This window comes from Neovison vison, chromosome 2 (genome assembly GCF_020171115.1).
Source record: "Neovison vison isolate M4711 chromosome 2, ASM_NN_V1, whole genome shotgun sequence".
NCBI lineage: Eukaryota > Metazoa > Chordata > Mammalia > Carnivora > Mustelidae > Neogale > Neogale vison.
This window is the reverse complement of record NC_058092.1, coordinates 230570557-230594333: the sequence shown is the minus strand read 5'-3', so window position 1 is coordinate 230594333 and position 23777 is coordinate 230570557. Positions and strand designations below refer to the sequence as shown.

The window sequence follows — 23777 nt, the reverse complement described above, 5'->3', positions numbered from 1 at the left end:
TCATCCCTTGTGTTCAATCCACTCGTTTCTGAAAGCGAAGTTGACAAGAGTCTTGATTTTCACTGAATGGTCGGCATCAACAGAGAATGGCCTCAGTGCCTGGGCTTCAGGTTTCCTGGCATTATGGCACTTGGAGCGAATAGAACACCCTTCACCTTCAAATCCTAGAGCTAGGTCCTTGAGACATCCGGCTTTTCTTTCCAAAAGGCAGATGAAATATCGAAGAGCGGATTTTCTAAGACGGTTCCATGGAGTTGAATAGGCAGAGAATTGATTCATGGTCTGAGCTGGTCCGCAGGGAGATTGATCGTGCGGGGCTCTGGGACAGATCTAGACCAAAAGGCAATTGCGAAGCCCGTGGGGTGGTTGCCCTGTGCTCAGGTGCTTATTTGGAGAAATTAGGTCAGAAAGTCAGAAAGCTGACTTAGATGTTGCTCAGGTACCATCTAAAAATGTTTGCAAATCTGGTCTTAGGAACCTCGGATGGGGGTGAAATCTGGTACTGCAGAGATGGGAGCACAGAGGAGCTGGAATCCAGTGGTTTGGGGCCTAAATTCTTGACTTTAGCCAGTGCTCCCACTTGTCTTCCTTTCTACGGATCGAACATCTGGCTGGGCTCTGGCCGGCTGCCAGGCCTCCCAGGTAGAGCCAGGATTACATCTGGGGCTTTGCATTTTGTATCCAGGTTTCTGCCGAGTCCAGCTCCTCCATGAACTCCAACACCCCACTGGTGAGGATAACCACACGCCTGTCCTCAACGGCAGACACCCCCATGCTGGCAGGGGTCTCCGAGTATGAATTGCCAGAAGATCCAAAGTGGGAGTTCCCAAGAGATAAGTGAGTATTTCTATTGATGCAGCCCCGAATAGAATCGTAGGTATAAATGGGGATGCTGGATTGACACGTTCTTTTCCTGATCTTAACTGCAAAGGTCACGTGTGATGGTGTCAGTAGGAACGAGTGAGATTGTAATTCTAAATCACCAACTTCTGAAAAAGAAAAGAATGGATTTTCTCTCTCTCTTTCTATTTCACTGGTTCTTTCAAAACAGGTGCTAGGCATGGCTGGTCCCCAACCAAGATAATACTTTCTTAGCACTTTTTTTACTTTTGAGATCATTCAAACCCAGTCACATGGACTACATGTAAGGCCGTATCCCATTGGTAAAACAGATACAGTGTTCCAACTTCTGGTTATTAAAACATGACTCTTCTATAGTTCATTTCTTTGGGGGAAATTAGGTATAAGACATAAATTGTCTGAAGAATCTTCAGTCCATGTTGCTCCTTTTAAGTACTGTTAATGTGATATGTGGCTGTAAGGTTTGAATATGGTACCTGACGTCACATTTCCTCTGGTCCGTAGTATTTTTTCTATCGGATGATGTGGAGGTGTTCCAATCCGATGTTTAGTCAGAGCATGGCCACCTGGGCTCTGTTGAAGGCATTACTGAGGAGGCTTTATGTCTTGATTTGGCGTTAGGCCTGTGTATTTGGGCTGTCTTGGGTGGGATTTGAACCCTTGCTCAGCTAGCCAGTGGCTGGGCAACCTTGACTCTCTGAACTTCGTGTTTATAAAATGATGACCATGGTATAGACTTCACAGGACTGAGTACGGTTCTGGACTCATGAGTTTCCCCGTCTTGCTCTCTTCTTCATGTAATGGCAAGCCAGGGGCTCTGAACCACAGACCCCAACAATATGGCGGTGCTAGGTAGAGAGTGTGGGAGGCAGACCCTGTGCTCCCGGCCCTCTGTCTTCTGGGCGGGACCAGCTTCTAGACCTACCTTCTGCAGTACAGTCTGATGGTCCTTCAAGGCCCTCAGCTCACTTCTGGGGTACCACTTGTAGTCCCTCTAGTCTGAACCGTGGTACTAGTGGAAGGTGGAAATCTCCGTCCACATCATGTCAACTGGGACAAGCTCTTGCCTTGCTTCTATAGAGCTCTTACTCACTGTTGGTCTTGACATTGGCAGTATCACCCTGAGATTAGGTCAGAGAGGTGTTTAATTGCAACAGAAGAAACTCATCCACCAATGTAGAGGTACCAAGATAAGCTTTTCCAGAGCCTGGGTCTGACGAGCTCTGTTTGGAAAGAGAGGGAGCTTATAGGGCACCGTGATTTTGATTCCCACAACTCCAAGCCACTTTTGCTTCCCAGGAGCCAATCTGGAGATACTAATGTGCATCATAAGCTAGAATCAAATAACTGCCCAGGTCTCACTCTGTCAGGAGGGTTAATGGAGGTCATTTCCAGTGTGTTCGTGTGTTGTAGTGGAGAGACCATTCACTTGGTTTTTGAACAACAACTAGGAGACATCAGAGAGAAACACAAAGAATGGTGTTCTTACCTGGGGAGCGTGGAAAGAGAACAGGGCTGTTTCTCACGAAGGCACCTCGCTCCCTCCTTTGGGTGTACAAGCAGAAGGGCTCATGCGCACGTTCCTGTGCGTAGAGGACTGACCTGGGCCCCTGTGATCACACGTGAAGAAATGACGGCTCCCGGGTTTGGGCCACAATGCTTGCCGCCCGTGACGCCGTCAACAGTGGACGTCTGTGTGTGCCTAACCGTCCACTCCCACCTGGGCGGGGGGGGTCCTGAGTGTGGAAAATGTGAGTGCTAAGCGTTTCAGAGCAGAGTTGAGCACAAATGTAGGTGGGGCAGATTTCCAGTGAATGAAGGCGATTTAGAAGCGGTTTATTAGATGGGAGAGGTGACACAAAGAAGGGATTGTTGCGCTTGTACTAACAGGGCAGTGGGACATAAATTAGCCATTTTTCCAATGCAAATGTTTATTTTCTGCCAAGATACTAAATTTAATTTTAGTTCAGGAGAGAAACAGAATGACCTCAACCTAGCGTACGCTGCCCTCAGTCTTTGCTTAGCTTTTGTAAACCATTGTGTACTTAACCATAAATACAGTATATTTACTAAGAGCTGCTAAATACTTTGCTTTTTGGTGCTTAAGTGAAACACACACACACACACACACACACGCACACACTCATAAGCATTCCAAGGATTTTGCTGTTCTGTCGGCTTTTAGAAGGTCCAGAGACAATATATGGCCAGTAGTAGGACAGGCACCGAGCTTCTGAGCTTAGAAAATAGAAAAATCGTTTATTGTGTTCACTCTGGATTTTCTTCATTAACAGTTTGGGTAGTTAAGGATTTCTAAACTGTTAGGTCAAGAAAGATTTCCCTCAATTTCTAGAAATGTCTTTGTCCTTTAGGGAAAAATTAGAGATTCCTTGAAATGCGTTTAAGATTCATGTCATGTAACTTGGCCAGGAATGTGACCGTAAAATTCACTGGTATTTGAATAATAGTGATTTTAAAGACATCACTTCACAAAGACTAAAAAAGAAGAACAGCTTTAACAGTTTTTCTTTAAGACATTTTAAATTACGAATATTCAGTTGGCCGGAGATCAGAAGCTCCTCCTTGTTAGCACTTAGGAAAGCTGACCGCCTCACTAGCAAGGATACCTTCCACAAAGAAAATAAATCGTGAACACAAATGTGAAACTTAATAGCTGTCCCGCCCGTAATTGACATTCTCTACAACGTCACTAAGAAAATACTCAAGCGCGTGTATACTCCGGCCTCATTAGTTCCATATGATAAATGCTCCATGCTTTTGCAAGCCGCTGAAAGATTTTTATATTTCGTTCTGGAATTTCCCCTTCACCAGATGCTCTGCGCTAATCCCCTATTTACACATTTAGGCTGACGCTGGGCAAACCTCTGGGGGAAGGTTGCTTTGGGCAAGTGGTCATGGCTGAGGCGGTGGGAATTGACAAAGAGAAGCCCAAGGAAGCAGTCACTGTGGCCGTGAAGATGTTGAAAGGTACGTGGGGAGGGGGACGGGTGGGGGGTTGGGGAGAAGCCTTATCAAGAATGTTCCTTTTGTGGCATGTGAACTCTATCATGGCAGGGGGTCAGAGAGCACATAGTTGACCCAGGGGTTGAGAAGTTTTCAGTATAAATCAGCGTCCTGGACAGACGATTTATCTTGAGCTGTGTGCACTTCCAAGAAAGAAACGCCAGTTTTGTTAGAAAGGGGTGGCTTCCCATCCCAGATTGTTCTTGGTCAGCTCCTTGTGGAGGACTGTGATTTTTTTTTTTATTCCCACTGTATCTGTATGTGCTTAGAAAAATCAACTCACGTGTGATTGGTTCCTTTGGATGAGTCTGGGTATGCGGAATTTAACTTGCAAACGAAGGAAGGTTGGCCTCGGGGAGGGAGTGAGGAGGCGTAGGGAGAGGAGGACGTACCTCTTTTGTAAGAGGAACAATGCAGAATGGACACTGGTCTGGGAGAAGCCCTTGGAGAGCTGAAAGGGAAGGAGCGGGATTGGTGGCCCAGCAGAACCTTCTGGAACATGTGAACAGTTACTGTGTGATGTGGATGTCCCATGGCATCTGTGGGATGACCGCCCAGCCCTGCTTCATGCTCACGGCTTACAGCACCTCCAGCTGTCAGCTCCGTGGTATTCTCTTAGGACAGGAGTTCCAGGGAATGGTTCTGTTATAAAACCTATTGTTGGGGGCTGAGAAAGGACGGAGCTTTTCCCGTGTGTCCAGGCAGAGATGCCTGTTCTTGGATGTGGGTGCCTGTCCCATCGTGGATGCTCCCGGAGTTAGGCTTTTTCTTTCTTTTGTGGGCTGTCTGTGATGGTCATCCTGTCCTTCCCCAAGAGGGAAGGTAGCAGGGTGGAAATGGTATTTTAAAAAAAAAAAATTTTTTTTTTTAAGCTGTTGATCTGAATGGCTCCTCGGAAAACCTGGGTGTTTTGAGCCCTTCACTTTGGGATTTGATGCGAGGGAGGCCGGTGCTCAGCAGCCCCACGTGCCTCAGCTTAGCTATACCAGCAGAGGTGGCCCTCTGGCTTTTGTCCTGCATAGCTGGGGTCCACCCGTGTGCCCTCGCCCCCCTGTGTGGCAGGTGGAGGCAGCTGTGTGCCCCCAACAGCCAGCCTCAGCAGCCCCTGGCCGCTAACCATGACCAACGTGGGGAGGGCCTAGGCTTCCAGTCTCTCTTGGCTGAACTTTTGTTTGGTTTTTGGAGCTCAGAATTAGAGATCTGAGGGTTTGTTTCTCTGGGTATAATCAGGCTGGCCTTCCCTTTAAGGGTGGAGGCGGGCATCGGCCCCAGAGCCCTGTGGGGACCCTGGGGACTCTTAAAGTCAGTGGGTGGCTCACGTCGGGACAGCCCTCCCCGTGCTCCAACCTAATGCGTTGCTCATTCATTTGTGAAGTTAAAAAACTTTTGGCCATGTGGCTCCTATGCATTTCTTTATCTCTCTTTTCTTTCTTTTTTTTTTTTAAGTAAATGCAGAGTTTTTCATATCAAATGAACTCGAAGGGAGGCCCATGGGGAAGAGTCTTGCCACTCTTCAGAAGCTATGAGCCCACGAACATGGGACCAAAGCTGTTTTTCTTGAAATTGGAGAGCAGAGGTTTATAAAACTTCTATTTTTTTAGGTTGGGACTCAGAAACCCCTTTGGAAGGCATGAAACTTTGCCTGCTCAAAGTGCACACACACACACACACACACACTTTTGTAAACACTTACAAGGGGCCCTCTGAACCTGTCTGTGACTTCTCTAAGGGCTCAGATTAGTGGCATTTGGTCTGGAGAAAGTCTGTTGGTTTGGGGTCCCCCATTTCCCTCTCCCTCCTCTTCCTTTCTGTTGGACTCCCAGTTCTTTCAGGCACCTTGAAGTTCGATACGGTTTTTTGGAGGCACCGTAGATCTGCCAGAAGGTGGACTTGCTTCACGATAAAGTTAAACACCCCCACACTCAGGAGGGTTGCTAGAAAAGAATTGGTCTTAGCATCAGAGGCCTATATTCTCATCCTGACTTTTGACCCCCTGACCCCAAATTAGCTGTTTGACACGGATCAGGGCAGTTCCCTGTCTGGGCCTTTGCCCCCTTACCAATAAAACGAGGGAGATGATTTAGAAAGTGTTTTCTGGTCCTAAAATTCAATTTCACGCTGTTTCCACTAAGTTTCTGGCAACTAGCAGCAGCTGTCGATGGGTTAGAGGAAACTACTAACTGGGTTTTAATTTACCTAATGTTTGTAGATGATGCCACAGAGAAAGATCTTTCTGATCTAGTGTCAGAGATGGAGATGATGAAGATGATTGGAAAACACAAAAATATCATAAATCTCCTTGGAGCCTGTACTCAGGATGGTGAGTAGGAGGAAAAAATGCTTTCATCCAAATAATTTGAGCTTCAGTGTTAACATCATTTTAGAAACGGTTGGACTTCTGGATCTTGCTGCTAGGCACCTCAAGGGCATGTTTAAAGTTCTCTTTCAAATCCCCTTAGGAAGATGTTCCTGGCTGTGAACACAAAGGGGACTTTGTGACTGTACAGGGGGACTGGGGAAAGGTAGGCGTTGAGAGGCTTTGAATGGGAGGGCCTTCTAGAGTCCTGCTGTTTTTAGGGCATAACCTGGAGGGTGTTTAGAAACGACAGTCTCCTTATGTTTTTGTTTTGTAGTGCTAAGAGGGATTTTTCAAAATAAGACCCTATGGGGTGCGCCTGGAGGGCTCAGTGGGTTAACAGTCTGCCTTTAGCTCAGGTCATGATCCTGGGGTCCTGGGATCGAGCCCCATATTGGGCTCCCTGCTCAGGGGGGAGTCTGTTGTCCCTCCCTCTCTGCCTTTCCTGCTGATGCTGTGTCTCCCTCTCTTTCAAATAAAAAAATCTTAGGAGGAAAAAAAAAAAAAAAAGACCCAGTGTTATGGTTAACAAATGCCTTAAAATGGGGATTGAAGAAGTCCTGTCTTGCTGTGGGCCTCGATGGCTGAGCTCCCAATAGTGTGGGAGAGGGACAGAGTGGGACCAAGGGACACATCTTCCTTAGAGGAGAGAGTGCTCTGCCTTCTCTCATTGGAGAGCTGACACTTTGGAAATCAGTTTGACGGTAATTTATAAACTTGAAGATGGCGATCTTTGCCTCAGCCTTTTCTCTTTTAGGTCTATACTAGGAGCTGGGAGACTTTCTGGGAAGGGTGATTGTAGATATTTTCAGTTTTGTGGCCATTAGGGTCTTTGTGGCAACTCCTCACCTTTGCCAGGGTAGCGAGAAAGCAGCCACAGACAGTACAGAAATGAATGGGCCGGGCTGTGTGCCAATACGCTTCAATCACAGAAAGAGGCCGTGGGCAGGATTCGGCCTGCGGGCTGTAGTTTGCCGGCCTCTGGTCCATGCCTCGGAGAGAGGGCGGCACGTGTGTGTCGGGAAGCAGACACAGAAATGTTTGCTGCGTGCTGTGTGTCATAGCCGGAACCTGGAAGCAATGTCAGTGCCCACAAATGTAGGAAAATAGTGTTCATGTGATGGAATGTAGATAGGAATAGAAAAGGAACGATCTAGATTCATTTTTATCAGCCTGATTGGGTTCCATGCGGATAACGTGTAAGGGAAAAATGTTAGCTGTAGCTCTATTATACACACACACACACACACACACACACACACACACACACACGATTAAAAATAATAACATTGTTTCTTGATCCGTATCTGTATGTCAGATGGTTAAAGTGAACTGGAAGAGGCAAATTTATGATAAGCATTGCTCTGCAGGAGGGCGCAGGTGCGCCGGGGATGGCAGGGAAGGAGGCTCCCTGTGTCTCTGTCTCTTCTACTCGGACTTTTGAGGCTGTCTTGACCCAAGTCTCAGTGATCTCTGGGGGAAGATGTGATTGCAGGTGTTGTGTTTTTGTGTGTGCTTTTCTGTATGATTCAATTAAAAAAAAAAAAGTGCTGGGTTACCAGAAACAAAACTGGGCTGAGCTTCCCAAGGCGGGCCTGGGTGCGCCGTCTCAGCGAGCTTGCCCTGTCGGTCCGCAGGGCCTCTCTACGTCATCGTCGAGTATGCCTCGAAAGGCAACCTCCGGGAATACCTCCGAGCCCGCAGGCCGCCCGGGATGGAGTACTCCTATGATATCAACCGCGTTCCCGAGGAGCAGATGACCTTCAAGGACTTGGTGTCCTGCACCTACCAGCTGGCGAGGGGCATGGAGTACTTGGCTTCCCAGAAAGTGAGTCCTTCGCATTCTCCTCAGTTGGGTGGATTCCAGTGAAAAAGGTCTGTGAAGAAAACAGGCGATTTGGACGTGCTCATTTGCTGAATCAAGCCCTTGCATGTCTTGTACAACCTGGAAAATATTTATCGCGTTATTCACGTTGGGGTTTGGTGAGCTCTTTAAAAGCCAAAGCAGCCTCAGACGTGACATGGTAGAGGTGAGCAAAAAAGATGTCTCTTCCCCTGGGATTCTGCTCTTGGCACAGAACAGCTAGGTTAGGGGGCGCTGCCTTTAATTCTGATGAGTTTTTGGGGCTTTATTTGTTTTGGGATGAGTTTTTGGACATAGACTTTGGGTGTCGTGTTTATAGTTTTAAGCTTGGAAGGGCCTTGAATATTCTACGACTAAAGATCACGCAAGGGGACATTTTAGGAACACGGGTTCCTGGGTGTCATCTGGGTTTATTTTGTCTCATTTAGCGGGGTGGCCCTCTGGTTCGAAATTGGCCAGGTCCCCTGAGGTGAACCGTCTGCATTCCAAGCATGCCACTTGCAGTGGAACTTTAAACATCTGAGTTATTCTGGAAGCAGTTAGACAGGTGCCCCGATGTCCTCTGGGGCATTTTGGATGACCCAGGACACCCTGCCTTAGCTCACACTTCGGCAGGGAGGGAGGGTTGCAGAACTTGTCCCTTGGGCAGAAGTGGGGTTCCTTCCTACCTGTGCTGGGGCTTGATGCTGCTCTTTGCATCCCCAAAGAGGTGAGGTTCTCTTGTGGGCGTGGACTCCTTGTCATCGGGGACCTGGGCTCGGTCATGACTCTGCCCAGTCACAGCAGTGAGGGATGCGGCCACAGGGAGAAGGGAGGGGCGGGTGTCCCTCAGCCGCTGCTTCTGTGGCTGTGTTGGAACATGGCCAGAGCTCCCACATGTTCTGTTTTTTGGTTTGTTTTTTATTTTCTTTTTTGTTTGTGTTTTATATTCGAGGGAGTCCAGAGTTGGAGACTTTCTCAGATTTCTTTTTTTTCTGGGAAAAGCTCTTAACCTGTAGATTTTAGGGAACTGTTCTCTGCCCGCGATTGTGCACGTGTGTGGGAATGCAGGCCCCGCGGAGAAGTCTTCGACATGAGGAAATGGGTCATATCCAGAACGGGGGACATTTGACAAGACATCACTTCCAGCTGTCCAAGTCGTGAGAGACAAAAACCACTGGGAGGGAAGTTCAGATTAAGGGAGGCTTAAGGGACAGGATAACCGTGTGTGCATGTGTGACCCCGGACTGGGCCTTGGGCAGGGTAGGAAGGGGGGCAGCTTTTATAGAGAACATTTAGGAACAGTGGAAACCTGAATTGGGTCCACATTGTAGAATACGATTGGATCGATTTGCAGTCTGGGGGTGATGTGAGTGGTCCTGGATTAAGGTGGGAGATAGTGTTTACGTGTTAGGGTGTGAGGTGTGCAGTCACTTTTAAATGGTTCAGGCATACAAAGATGTGTGTTGGGGGGGACATTGTGAAGGGAGAGAGCCGGCGTGACAAGCCATCCCCGCACACATGGACCATCGTTGTCCTCTTTCACCTTTGCTGTAGCTTTCAAATGTTCCTCACTAAACCCTGGGGAGCGTGACCCCCCCCAGGTCTGGGGGCCTGGCCACTCTGTACCCTTCCCCGCCTGGGATGGGGGAAGCATTTCTTGGACATAGCGTGGCTCTGCTATTAATACAAAGGCAGTAGGAAGCCTGGCTCGGTCATTTTATTATCCCTCAAGCGAACATTCCCGAGCACTCCTGACTCCTGCCTCGCGCCCTGGGTCAGGCTCCCGTAGTGGGTGGCCGCTACGGGCGGAGTCCTTGGGCCTCTTGGAGCAGGAACCTCGGGCGACAGCAGGAGAAATCAACAGTAAGTGTGGGAAGACAAATAAGGATGGGAAAGGTTGAGAGGTGTGCTGTGTAGGAGACCGATTGTGGGAGGTTGGTGGGGGAAGGTGGCTGGGGAGCGCCCCCGCCGGGGGACAGCCGGGAGCCGGGAGCCGAGTGTGAGATGTGGCTGGAGACAGGCAGGCCCAGCTCATTCCAGGCCTTACGGCCCCAGGCCAGGCCTCCAGACTGCACCCTAGGCAGGGGTAACGGGGGCGGGTCTGTGCTCTGAGGATGGCTCGCTGGGGCGCTGCTCACAACTGATGGGTCGCTGCTCACAACTGATGGGTCGCAAGCTTGGTGCTGGGGTCTTGGGCTCGAGTTTCTTGGCTCCTGCAGGTACAGGAGAAGAAGGTGGATTTTGGATAGCTGTTGCTCTTGGGGTACTTCGTGATTTCCAGCCTGAGAGATCAGACGGTAGGACCAGGAGGAGGAAGACTCCGAGGCGGGAGGTGGGGGAAGACGGCGGGCAGAGATCCTGGTGGGCACTTGGGCAGGTGCTCTGAACACCAGGGAGAGCCAGTCAAGGGCTGGTGCCGGGAGGAAGCTGCGGGCTGAAGCGCAGCCCTGGGGCCTGGGCTGAGACCTTGGGAGCCAGCAGAGGAAGTGTGGTTCCCAGGCATGGGCGGTCCTCTAGCCGGGGAGAGTTAGAGTAGAGGGGAGTAGGAACAGCTCTCAGTTTCTCGAGCTTGGCTCAAAGCACCTGATGGCAGTGGAGGCCGAGGGGACACAGAGGGGTGGGAGGAAAGGCAGGATATGGTTCACAGAGGCCACAGGACGGGTTTCTGGAAGGCAGAGTGTTGTTCCGCCCAGAACGGGGCAAAAGAATGTGTCTTCTTGCACCTGGCTGGTAGAGCCCGTGTGGACTTCTCATTGCTCCCCAGCCCTGAGGACTCTGAGATCCTTCCTCCTTGGAACTGTAGAATATAGGGAAGAGGGAATTTTGTGAAAGGGGGCAATTCTCATTATTAGTCAGTACCGGTTTTGAGAGCTCAGCATCTGCTAGGCACAGGACGAGCATTTTCCGAAGAGTATCCTCCATAACCCCAGAACACGTCTGAAATAGGGGCGATTTTAAGAGAAGGATTCTGAGGACTGTTCGGGGATGTCAGGACCCCTTCAAAACCAGGTGTGCCTAAGTCATTGTCCTCATTTCCAAGATGGGGACTCCTAGGTCCACAGAGCAGAGAAAAGCTGCTGGTCCCGGGCTTGGCCCTTGGGCCAAATACCCACCATACCCCGCAGCCTCCCTCGCTGCTCTCTGGTAATCCCTGCCTCACTCTGGTTGGGGGAGGGGTGTGTGTGGACGGGACTGATAAGACGCCCTGTGTCAGGGCTTTGCTCATAGATACAGAATGGGCTAGAAGGGATGGAGTTGTATGTCATTAGGGCCTTGAAGGGTTCCAAAGCCCTTCATAGAAGATTGCCTGTAGTTAAGGACCTAGAGCTGGTGTTGAGCCAGCAGTAGCTGAAGGTCTTAAGAACGGTCCCCTCGAGTGGAGGCTGCCTGCAAAGATGGAGGCTTATTCCTGACGGTGGAGGGTGAAGAAGAAGGGGCCAGATTCCGGTCTGCTCGTACACACGCCTCCTAACCTCCAGCCAGGACCTTGCTGGAGGCCCGCTGAAGGAACTGTTGAGTGAGCTCTCTGGCTCATTACTGATGGAATGCAATAATGAATTCGGCTCAGTAAACATTTACTGGGTCAGGCTCCGCGGTCGGTGCTGGGAATATAGACATGAACATGCAGGGTCTGTCCTTGAGCCATTGAAGTACGCACACGCGTGTGCATGTGTGCGCATGTGTTGGTGGCGAGCTAGGGGTGGGCAAGTAAAGAGACCACTAGGATTTTATAGACTACAACAAGGTAATGTGGGGTATTTGAACCTTGTACAAATTATGAAAGCTTTGCTTTTTAGTTCAAAGCACACTAGTTTTGCTTTTTACCAAATCCCAAAGCCAGTTCGACTTGCTTCAAAGTGTTAAACCTGAGTGGGTGGTGTTTTTGTTACTACAAGCAGGGCCAGCTTCCCCATCTGTAAAATGGGTACAATCATACCCATCTCATGGGGAGCCCTGGGAATTTAAGTCAGTCAGCCGTGCAGTGGCCCCCGTCACACTGTCTGGGCCATAGGGATGTTAGTCTTCCTTCCCTTCGTGACCTGTGGATCTCCGCTTCCTTAAGAAATGGATGCCAAATGGTCTGAGGGCCTTCGTTACGTAAATGGTCAGCTCTGCCCTGGAAAACAGCTCTGATTTCTGCAGATGATGGGAATTTGGCTTGATGTTAATTATTTTCTTTTTCTTGTATGTTGGTTCCAAGTCTCTTACCGTCCAGCCCAGAGGGTGGGCGTTGGTATCTGCTAGCACCGTGGGATGTGGGACTCGGTGCTCCATCCTGCCTCTCGCCAAGACAATGATGGAGGTCACTGTTGTGGTGTCTCTTGAGTTGAGCCCTCATGTGTGGTGGGAGCCCAGCATGTGGGAATCCAGAGTCTTCTGACCACACAGCTTGCCAAATGCACAGAGCTCGTGTCGGCCGGGAGCACGCCGCCGGGAGAGTTTGGCCGAGGGCTTAGAAGTTCAATCTGAGGAGGCCTCCAAACTAGAACATGGCTCCCGCCCCGGCCGGATCCCCAGGCGGCTTCTGGGAGCTCTCACGTTTCCTGCTTCCGTTCTGGCCAGGCTCAGGCATACTTACTTGCGGGCTTTTCCTGCTCTCCCTTTCCCGGTCTTCGCCCATCCAGGGGACCACAGAAGCATCTAAAATCAAGGAATTGTTGGGCGGTGGGTAGGAAAAAGTAATTCCTAATTTATTCTTCAGTGAGAGTGTGGCTTGCTCCTTTTTATTGGCCATTTCTTGGCATCCCTAACTACAAGCAGCCCCGTCTGACCCTTGTCAAGTGGCTGGGTAAAACCTTCCTTCCTCCACTAGTTAACTTTGCCAGGAGCCCTTGTCCAAACATTTGGTAGAACTTTTTGTTCACTTCCTTAGACTTCGCCTTTTCCAAAAATAGGGGATGGTGATGGGGGAGTCTCCTTACCGTGCGCCATGGTGAAGTTTTGTGATACTGAAGTGTAACGCTTTACAAAAGCCTGTCACTTGCAGAAAGGAGAAATGGGAGTTATCATGACCAGACCTTTCTGAGACCAAAGAATAGGTATCAGAACTATGAATTAGCTGCCCTGTAGGGAGCGTGTCTGCATTCTTGCCCCCCTCTCCCCAGCGCCCCCCCCCAGGTGTTTCGCAGACCTAGGTGGGGCCCTTTGTGTGGGCCGGTGTCCTCCAGGCCTGGACGTGGACAGACAGGCTTGGGTCATGATACAAGCCTGAAAAGGACGTGGTCGGTTCTTTGAGAACCACAGCTTGTGGCGAGCATAGCAGGGGCGGCCAGGCTGGGTCTGGAAGCGTGGAGACCAGTCCGTCAGGCCGGCAGTGTGGCTCTCCGTGGGGCTGGGGGTGGGCAGTGGTGATGTCCTGGGCTAAGGGTGGCTAGAAGTGGGGACAGAGCGGGGTGGACAGACTGCAGAGGCCTGTGGGAGTCCGCGTCTGCTGAGCGGGGGAGGGGTGTGCGGAGAACTCTGGTGTGTACCTCTTAGACTGAGAGAGACCCAAGATGAGAGAATGAGGGGAGCAGAGGCCTTGAATTTGAGGTGCTGACAGGATGTCACAGTGGAAATGTCCCGTAGCCTGTGGAAGACGACAGTTAGGGTCCCAGGAGAAAGGTTAGGAGAGAGGTAGGAATTTGCAGATCTTTTGTGTGTATCTAAGACTAGAAGCCCTGGGGATATGTAGAAGTATACAAAATTAATGGGCTATTTCTTCCATTTTAAGGGACAGGGGAAGAGAGGAGCTAGACTGGGAGAGGGTGAACCAAGAGAAGGGATGGGATAGAACTCAAGGTAGGGGGTGGGAACTGTTTTTTAAAAGGAGCGCGAAGCAGCAGCGTCCAGAGCTGCAGAAGGAGGTTCGAAGAGCTCACTTGGGTCTGAATGGAGGTTCCCCGTAAACTTTTGGGAGGAGCAGGGATGGAAAGAGAGTGTTTGCAGACCTACCAGGAGGTAAAGACGATGTGGTATTGGAATTTAAACAGCTCTTCTGAACGTCTGGCTGTAAAGGCTGTGGGAGAATAAGTGTAGAGAGAAAAGGTTTTTAGAATAATCTAGTACAGATCTCCTGGGAAGGACGGCAGTGTTGTTGGTCCTTTGCAAGTAAAAGAGAATCGGCAGCTTGGTGTATCTTTGCTCTTTGAAATTATTGGGGCCTTGGTTTTTTAAGTTACCTTTAAGTAGAAAAGAAATACCATTTTTTGACCCAAGATGTATTTTTCTGTCTGCATTGTAAGAAGTGAGAATGATTTCTCTTTATCCTTGAAATAGTTTGAAACGAGTGCTTTCTTGATTTCAGTGTATTCATCGGGATTTAGCAGCCAGAAATGTTTTGGTAACAGAAAACAATGTCATGAAAATAGCAGACTTTGGACTGGCCAGAGATATCAACAATATAGACTATTACAAAAAGACTACAAACGTAAGTCGTAAGTCTACGGTGGTTCTGTGGTGGAAGGGAGGGGGCTGGTGGTGGCACGGAATGTTCCAGATGAGAGATAATAGGCCTTCATTCCTCTGCCCTTTATCCCTGTTCCTGGGCCACGCTCTTGACAAACTTCTCAATAAGCACATTTCAGCTGCCTTTAAGATACTTGGAGTAAATGTGAAACAGCCTTGTCCACAGAACCATCATCAGGCTCTTTGTCAAGAACTTCTCCAGCCAAAACTAGAGCTTGGGAGTTTCTGGATTGATTTTTGCCCAGGAGGTGGTCAGGGTGTGTCTCTGTGTGAGGGAGATCAAGCATCGTGAGAGTCCAAAGAAATGGCATTTTACTCATGTGCCCAGATCTGTGCAGTTTGCATGTCACACACAGGCCCTGCTGGGACCGATTTCTGCTCTGGGAACGCACCAGTGACAATCAGTGTCAGCTCTCAGATAGGACACAGCCTGCTGAGCGAGCAAAAGTAAACTGGTTGTAATCTAGCGGTTTTTACCTTTTTTTTTTTACCCACACCCGCAGGGGCGACTTCCAGTCAAGTGGATGGCCCCAGAAGCCCTTTTTGACCGCGTGTACACCCACCAGAGTGACGTGTAAGTAACTCCCTTCTCTCCAGCTTCTTCACCAGGTTGGGTTGCAAAAATACTGTATTCACCCTTCTTCATTCTTCGGCGCCTGCCGTATTTCACACATCGATGGAAGGTGCAGGAGCCGGCCTCAGAAAGGGCGGATTTTCTGGTAGGCTGGTCACCAGTGCGCTGTTGCTAATCTGCCCAGCTTCAAAGTGCACAGGCTCCGGGCGGTGGGGGGGGTGGGGGTGTAACTTTGAACCTCCTCCCGCCAGGGCGGAAGTGCTCCCCCCTCCCCCCAACTTACTCACGGATCTACGACTACAGAGCTGCTGTGTCATTTGCCAGGCCAACAGCGTGTTCTTTGCTCCCTGAAAGAAGGAATTCTGAAACTTTTTTTTACTGAGGCTGGCGTGTCCTACTCCCCCACCGACCCTGCATCCTGGGCTCGTCCTTGTAGGGAGAAGCCAAGTGGGGCGGGTGATTTCCACGGGGCCCACTTGTTCTGTTTGTCCTCGGAAAAAATCTGACCTCGTCCTGCCATCCTTGATGAGATTAGAGAAATAGAGTGAAAACTGTATAACATTTCCATTATGATACACTTAAAAATACCATCAGGGTCAGGCTTCAACTGATATTTCAGAATTTCAGGTTTGGAAATTAGGTTGGAAGAAGTTATCCTGGTGGGAAACCAGGGGGAAGGTACAGAGCATCTCTCTGTACTGTTTTTTCCAAGTTCCTGCGAGTCTATAATTAGCCCAAAATAAAAAGTTAAAAAAAAAAAATCAGTTGAGCTATTTTTATTTACGGGACCAAGAGGCTCCCTGGGGTAGGCCTAGTGTTGCTGCTGGTCCCCTTTAGCAGTCCTAGAAGAAAGGCATTCTGAAACCCGTTTTTGTAGGGAGTCAGCTGCCTGCATTTTGCTCCCACTTTTGCTCTAGGGGGAGAGTTTCATTGCTCACCCCAAACCTGAAGGGAGCCAGGAAGGGTGTGTGTTTTGAGCCTCAGGGATGTAGGTAAATGCAGGAGTCTTGGCTTGATGATCCCAGGAATGGCGAGCATCCTGAATGAGGCTCAGTAAGGTCAACTGGGCCTCCACGAGGTCAGGTACCCAAGGTGCCCTGTGAGCTGCTTTCAGTTTCTGTTGTAGGAAACCCTTTGGGCTCTGGGATTCCTTCATTGTCACCCCAGCCCGGTGCCCGCTCCCTTCCTGACCTTAGTGGTGAAACCTTTGTGCTCTCAGATGCTCCAGCTGCCACAGCAGGCAGCTGTTTACCTCGCAGGATGGGCTTGCTGGCCTTTTTCGGTCAGCAGCCCCTTCTGGTCCCTACTGGTGGGTCCCATCTCCCCAGGGGGGGTGGGTGTCAGGCGCAGAGGCTGATGGAAAAGCTGGATGAGAGCATGAAGAATTTTGCAGCTTAGGAGCTGAGATCCTCCCATGGCTAACGCTGCATTTAAGAATGTCAGAATAAAAAAGCAACCACCCCAGATCTCCACTAACAAAACCCAGAAAAATGGAGGGATGGTTTTCCACCCCTACTCTGTTGTCTGTTGATGGAAAATTCCAAGGGAACATCCCTCCTGTCCTCATTTGGGAAAGGTGCTTCTTCGGGGCAGGGAGGGGCCCGTGGGATGAACTGGAGGAAGGTTCAGGCCATTTGTCTTTGAACAGGAGAAGTGAATGGGGGTTGACGTTACTCACTGGGTACGTTTGGGTTTTGGGGATTCAGATGGGTCGGTAACACTGTTTTCTCTCTTCCTTGCAGTTGGTCCTTCGGGGTGTTAATGTGGGAGATCTTCACGTTGGGGGGCTCCCCCTACCCAGGGATCCCGGTGGAGGAACTTTTTAAGCTGCTGAAGGACGGACACAGGATGGATAAGCCGGCAAACTGCACCAGCGACTTGTAAGGACCCTGTTCTCTCCTGACACGGAGCGGACGCGCGATGCCATTAACTCTCTCCCAACTTATTTCGGGTTTCCTAGGGCCCCTGGTTTTCCATACAGGCCCTAGGAAGAATCCTTGCTGAAGCTTTCTGGGCTTAATCCCAGGACTGGGGAGGATGGCTACACCGATGGCCCTAACTGTCCAAAAGAGAAAACGTCCTTCCGAGGTGTATGGAGTGAGGTCTAAGTCAGGGCATTGGGCTTCCCGGCTGAGGGCGTCTGACTTTCTTAGCGAGCCTCAGTGGTCATCCTGGGCCACTGGGCCGTGCTTTGCTCTTGTCTCTTCGTAGAGGGTCAGGGAGATGGAACTGGCCTTCTCTCATACACAGGCTAGAAAGCACAGCTAGAAAGCACAGTCTGTCCCCAGTGCAGCCAGTGGCGTGGGCGACCGCTGAGAATGGCTCTTATGGATTGAAGTTGACCACATTTCTTCAGAGCACACCGGTGTCTGGTTACCTCTGTTCTACCCATAGTCTAGCACAGAGAATTAAGAATGTGTCCAGGTGCCATCCTTGGAGTCCCAGATCTGACTATAAAACCATGAGCTGGTTTCGAGAAAAGCCTGGCCCACACTTCAAGTGGAATTACGTTGTGTTTGTGACATGCGTCTTGTGCAGTAGAATCAGTGCTTTGAAAGGGAGTCTCTCTTCCCAACCCCCCTAGGATTAACTAAGAAGAGTGATTGTCCCGGAGACTGTGGTCTATTGTGTATCGTTTCATGGGGATTTTATATCCGTAATCCCATGAGTGCTTTTCACTGTACAGTGGACATCTGATGAATGGCCACATTTTTATAGTATATTATATAAAGGTATTTATTGTGCTGCCTGTCATTCCTTTGCTTTTTCTAATATAGAGGGTCTGTCGAAACCCATGATCAAGATAAGGCCTGGGACCCTAGGCCTGTCCAAGAGTTAATCAGGAAGTTAATGTGCAGCCCTGGGACGGCCGCTTAATTCATGAAAACCTTACGTTCAAGTTGTGGTTTTCAAACTTCATTTTTTTTAAACTGAGGAACCTTTGTCCTCTGTAATCATTAAAATAAAACCTGAAGTGTCCGGGAGAAGAATGTGTAGCAGCTTTGGTCTGGAGCAGGGGCTGGGGGGCAGGGGGTGGGCTGTGCCGGGAAGAGACTGGAGAGCCCTTGGGTCCTAGAAGGCTTTTCCCCGCAGCGTCTGAAAGTGCCCGAAAGGTGCGATAACCACCGTGCTGTGTCACTGTCACAGGAACGCACAAGTCTGCCCCAAAGATGTAGAGAAAAGTCTCTCCTGAGGGCATAGACACTATCCTAAAACATTTGGGGGGTAAAGTGATGTGTTTGTAGCTGAAAGCGCCTTTTAAGACAAATTAAGCAGTGAATTTTTTTGGAAAGCAAGTAACTGCTTTCTAATGTGGAAATTTCTGATAGATCTTCATAGTTCAGGATGCATCGCCCCAGCGACGGTTAACCCTGGCTGGTAGCCATGCACCTTGTCCTTAACAGAGTTAATTCACCAGGAAATCCGTTTCCCAGGTACATGATGATGAGGGACTGTTGGCATGCGGTGCCCTCCCAGAGGCCGACGTTCAAACAGTTGGTAGAAGACTTGGATCGGATTCTCACTCTCACAACCAACGAGGTAAGAACCCGTTCTGGGAGCCTGGGGTCCTTCTTGGGAGACCCGTGGGGCTTTTCCAACACGACCTCCCCCGTCGGAGTCTGTGGTATAGGTGATTGTTTTCCCACAGGGGTCAGACAGAGTTAAAATGTGTTTCCTAAATCCTGGTTTCTCTCAGGACTGTGATTTGAGAGTTCTGACTCAAGAAACCAGACCGAGGGCCCTAGTTGAGGCTGCCGCTCTCTGCGGCCTTCGGGTGGTGGGTCCAGGCTGTGGTAGGCTGGACAGTGAGGAGACGAAAGAAGTGTCCAACAGCAGCATTTGGGTTTGTGTGTCAGGAGCTTGGGTTTCTGTGCCCTAGAAATGAACGTAGGAGCTGCTGACCTGTTACTGGTGGTTGCCACCGGAAGCAGTGAAGTCCTGCCATTCTAGCTTCCAGCGCACGGCGCAGTCCGCCATAGCCGTCTGGTAGTGGCGTGGGGCATCTGGTCTCCATCCGTGTGCATGTGAATGTATACACAGTTTCATATAATGAGGGGCTTGTGATTTTTTTTAAAGATTTATTTATTTGAGAAAGAGCGAGAGAGTGAACGGGGGAGGGGCAGAGGAAGAGGGAGAGAGAGAATCTCCGGCAGACTCCCTGCCAAGCCCAGAGCCTGACGTGGGGCTCCCATCTCATGACCCTGAGATCCTGGACTGAGCCAAAATCAAGAGTCAGATGCTTAACTGACTCAGCCAGCCAGGTGCCCCTGGGATTTATGATTTTTAAGTGAAAACTTGTACCCTTTTGTTAAAATATTTTTCTGGAAAATATTTATAATCTCTACCAAGGAAGGAAACACTCGTCTGTCCCTGACTGTCAGAATCCAGTCACGGTAGTGCTCAGCATGCGGACAGAGTGGTCTCTAGGGTTGTGGAGAGTGTCTGATCTGAGCAGGGAAGATGATACACCCACCAAGGTCAGAAGAATCCCACGAAAAAATGGTTAATGAATCAATTTGTGATATTTAATGAGGATACAGCAAACAGTCTTCCTTCAAACAGGAATAAGTCCCAAAACCCATTTCTCTTGACAACAAAAAGAGGTTAAAATTGTTTGAATAAAAATATACACTTAATGTGTTTTTGAATACATTTACTAGTTTTAGAATGATTTTTTAAAAATCACATGTTGTGATGTGAAGCCTTAAGCCAGCAACATTATCTTGTGCGTCTAACTGTAGCTGATAAAAGGGGAGATTGCATTTAAATGAATACAGCTGACCTTCAGAAGTTGAAAGGAAAGGAACAGTTCAAGGGGAAAAAAAGCAACTTTCTTCTCCTGCCAAAATTGTTGTTTCTAGTGTAAGTTCCTTTAACCCTAGACTTGGAATCCACTGATACCCCTCTCTGTCCTCTATCAGATCTGAACATTTATGGCTACATTTAGAAACTGGGAAAGCACTGGTCCTAAGTCCAGGCGCGATGCTCTGTATTTAAATATTTATATTTAAAGTGGGCCCATTCATACTGAAATTTACACCTAGCATCCTAAAATAAAAAAGCAGAATGCCATATTGTCTAACGGGTATAAAAATCGAAGTTTCTTTCCTTCTGAAAATCATTACCATATGCTTGAGAAAAATGGTTCCATTTAGGACAAAATTTCATTTTTATCATTGTAAGCAAAAAGTTCTCTTTTGATGTGGTGGGCGTGTTTGTTTCCAGTTGTGCGGTTAATGCTGATGTTGTTGGAACTGACACATTCCCCATTCTGGGATGGGACTCTTTCCCTTGCCAGCCCTGGTGATGAATTATAGTGGGGTATTTTTTTGCGGCGGGGGGAGGAAGGGTCTTTTAAAATGTAGAGTCGCCAACATTCTGCGGCTTCTTCTCTGATAACACCAGGGCCGGTTGTGCTGTGGTCTGCGCTTTCTGCCTCCCCTCTCAGCAAAACCACACATCCTGGAATGTGACTGGCTTCAGGGTGTGGGAGCAGAACCACCCCAGCGTGTGAGCCCAGTGGAGGCAGCAAAACCCAGAAGTTCCTCAGTTTAGAAATCTTTCCATAGTTTTTGAGCAAGGGTCTGCGAATCTGTTCAGTAAAGGGCCAGATAGTGAACGTTTCTTTATCTCTGTGAGCCCACTGTTCAGTTCAGCCGTCAAGGCGAGAAAGCAGTTACGGACAACACGTCAGTGAGCGTGTCTGTGTTTGGAGTAAAACTTGATGGACCCTAGCATTTAAATTCTATATGGATTTTATGTCCTTTGATGTCATTTTAATGCCATGAGATATCATTCTTCCTTGGATTTCCCCCCCCCCTCCAACCTTTGAAAAATGTTAAGAACATTTTAGCTCATGTTTCAAAACATGTTTTTAGCTCTCAGACCATACAAGACCTGACAGTGGGCTCTCCCCCTGCCATAAGTTGGAGGAAATGTTATCCTGGGTCATCCAGTGGGTTCTCTCCTCAGCAACCCCAGCAGAGGCTGGAGGGAGCAGAAGAGCCCCTTTTGAATTTCAAACTTTTCTTTAACAGTCCATTATGGATTTAACATACACGAGTACATCCGAGCCTTTTCTGAACCTGTTTACGTTTTCAAACTCAGAGAGCTTCTGAGAGTAATGAATTCCATCTGTGAAATTACTCGCTGAATGGAGACCGAGTCCCCCTAAATTATCCTAGAAACTGCAATAGTAAAGCGTAATTCCTAAAATAAATATTCACAGTCTCCACTATTTTAAGGGGTCCCCGGAAACCATAACACATTGCGTTTTTTGTTTTTTTGTTTTTCATTTTTTGTGGGGCCTCAGATTTCAACTGTGTGCTCTCTCGCTCTCTCTCTCGACGAGGCACGTAGCAAGCCACTTGTTGGGATCTGTGCGAGTGGACTGGAGGGCCCAGAATTTTCCCATTCCCTCCTTGCCACTCGTTTCTTGATGCTGGATTGTAAGAGAAGAGTTCAAGGCAGCCTCGGGTCAATCAAGTGGGGGAGGGGTCTCGAGGAGGTCTTTGTGGGAGCGGGCGGGAGGGGGGACTGGGTCCCTGAATCCTCCAGGGGTGCCCCGTCCCGTCTCTGCTCCGGTAGAGCATCTCAAGAGCCTGCATTTGAAATAAAAGTCTTCTCTTCCCTTCTTTCAGGAATACTTGGACCTCAGTCAGCCTCTCGAACCGTATTCACCTTGTTATCCTGACCCGAGATGAAATAAAACGTCTTCTCTTCCCTTCTTTCAGGAGTACTTGGACCTCAGTCAGCCTCTCGAACAGTATTCACCTAGTTACCCTGACACAAGGAGTTCTTGTTCTTCGGGAGATGATTCTGTTTTCTCTCCGGACCCCATGCCTTACGAGCCCTGCCTTCCTCAGTATCCACACGTAAACGGCAGTGTTAAAACATGAATGAGCTTGTCCTTCTGTCCTTCTGTCCCCACGCGGGACGGCGCCAGGAGCCTAGCCACACTGAGCAGGGAGGCCATGCCTCCAGGAGCCCCTTGGCTCCGCTTGTATATATGGATCAGAGGAGTAAATAATTGGAAAAGTAATCGGCACACGTGTAAAGAATTTATACAGTTGGAAACTTGTAATCTTCAGCAGGAGAAGAAGAATGTTTCTGGGGCTGTGGACTGCCGTGCGCCGCCACATGCCCGTGACCCCCTGTCGGTCCTGGCTGTGGGCCCTCCGAACTCAAGGCAGACTCACGTTCTGCCTTCCTTGTGAATTTTGTAATAATTGGAGAAAATATATGTCAGCACACACTTACAGAGCACAATGGCAGTATATAGGTGCTGGAAGTATGTAAATATATTCAAATTATGTATAAATATATATTATATATTTACAAGGAATTATTTTTTGTATTGATTTTAAATGGATGTCCCAATGCACCTAGAAAATTGGTCTCTCTTTTTTTAATAGCTCTTTGCTAAATGCTGTTCTTACACAGAATTTCTTAATTTTCACCGAGCAGAGGTGGAAGAATACTTTTGCTTTCAGGGAAAATGGTATAACATTAATTTATTAATGAATTGGTAATATACAAAACAATTAATCATTTATAGTTTTGTGTTTTGTTTTGTTTTGTTGTTTGGTAATTTAAGTGGCATTTCTATGCAGGCAGCACATCGGACTAGTGGATCTATGGCTTGGACTTAACTAGTTATCAGATTCTTTGAAAAGAGAAATATTTGCAGAGGATGACTAATTTGGGGAAGGTGAAGTTTTGATTTATCTGTTTAAACTCTGCTGTTAAATGATTGTTCTTACACCACCAAAACGCCGATAGGAAACAAACCCATTAGGAGGAGAGTATTTTTGTTTGCTGTGCAGCTCTGTCATTGGGCCCCTGGAACATTCAACTACACTTCCCAAGACAAATGGTACCAACGTTCTCTTAAAAAGATGCCTTAATCCATTCCTCGAGGATGGACCTTAGTTGACGACTGTACTCCTGTGCGGCAGCTGGCCTTCTGCCCTGAGTTGCACGTTAATCAGATTAGCCTGTATTCTCTTCAGTGGATTTTGATAATGGCTTCCAGATTCCCTGGTGTTAGACAAGCCTTTTAGAATCTTCACGTCCCATCGTTGAAATTGAAACACTGAGTTGTTCTGCTGATAGTTTTGGAGATACTTCCATCTTTTTAAGGGATTGCTTCTGTCTAAATCTGGCAGGACCTCACCAAAAGATCAGGCCTCATACCAACGTCAGACACAATGTTGCCGTGTTGTGCGTTCTATATGAAAGTATCGTGTTTTGCTTTGGAAACAAACACCTACTCACTTTGCTATAGCCATGCAACATGAGTGCAGATTACACTGATTCTACTTGTTACAAAATTGGAGAAAGTATTTAATAAAACCTGTTAATTTTTATACTGACAATAAAAATGTTTCTACAGATATTAATGTTAACAAGACAAAATAAATGTCACGCAACTTATTTTTTTAAGACTCGTGTCTCACCAAATGGTTTCCTATGCTCGGAGGTGTTGACTCAGTGCTGTTTGGTGTGATCGCATGAAAGGCACAGCTGGGAAGGTTCGTGGTTGGCTACGAACCGGTGACTTGTGACAGGGACTGGCCAGGACCAGCGGTACCTGGGACAGGTGCATTGGGTGAAAATCAGGGGAGTTGGTTTAAGCTCTGGCTCAGTTGCTTCCTAAGGCCCCGAAG

At 48.5% G+C, this 23777-nt stretch overlaps 1 protein-coding gene across 12 annotated transcripts in view; it reads left to right on the top strand.

Annotated features, from left to right (window-relative positions):
* FGFR2 (fibroblast growth factor receptor 2) overlaps positions 1-23544 on the top strand; it is a 103322-nt gene extending 79778 nt beyond the window's left edge. For 11 of the 12 annotated variants that reach the window (XM_044240641.1, XM_044240640.1, XM_044240649.1 and 8 more), the window contains 9 exons: positions 686-837; positions 3728-3849; positions 6095-6205; positions 7879-8069; positions 14374-14496; positions 15038-15108; positions 16851-16988; positions 18543-18648; positions 21843-23544. In XM_044240641.1, coding sequence (XP_044096576.1) covers positions 686-837; positions 3728-3849; positions 6095-6205; positions 7879-8069; positions 14374-14496; positions 15038-15108; positions 16851-16988; positions 18543-18648; positions 21843-22007 — 1179 coding nt within the window. In that variant the 3' untranslated portion in view covers positions 22008-23544. Of the gene's footprint in view, positions 1-685; positions 838-3727; positions 3850-6094; positions 6206-7878; positions 8070-14373; positions 14497-15037; positions 15109-16850; positions 16989-18542; positions 18649-21749 lie in introns of all 12 variants that reach the window. The other variant, XM_044240639.1, reaches the window with a different exon arrangement.
* The last annotated feature ends 233 nt before the right edge of the window (positions 23545-23777 follow it).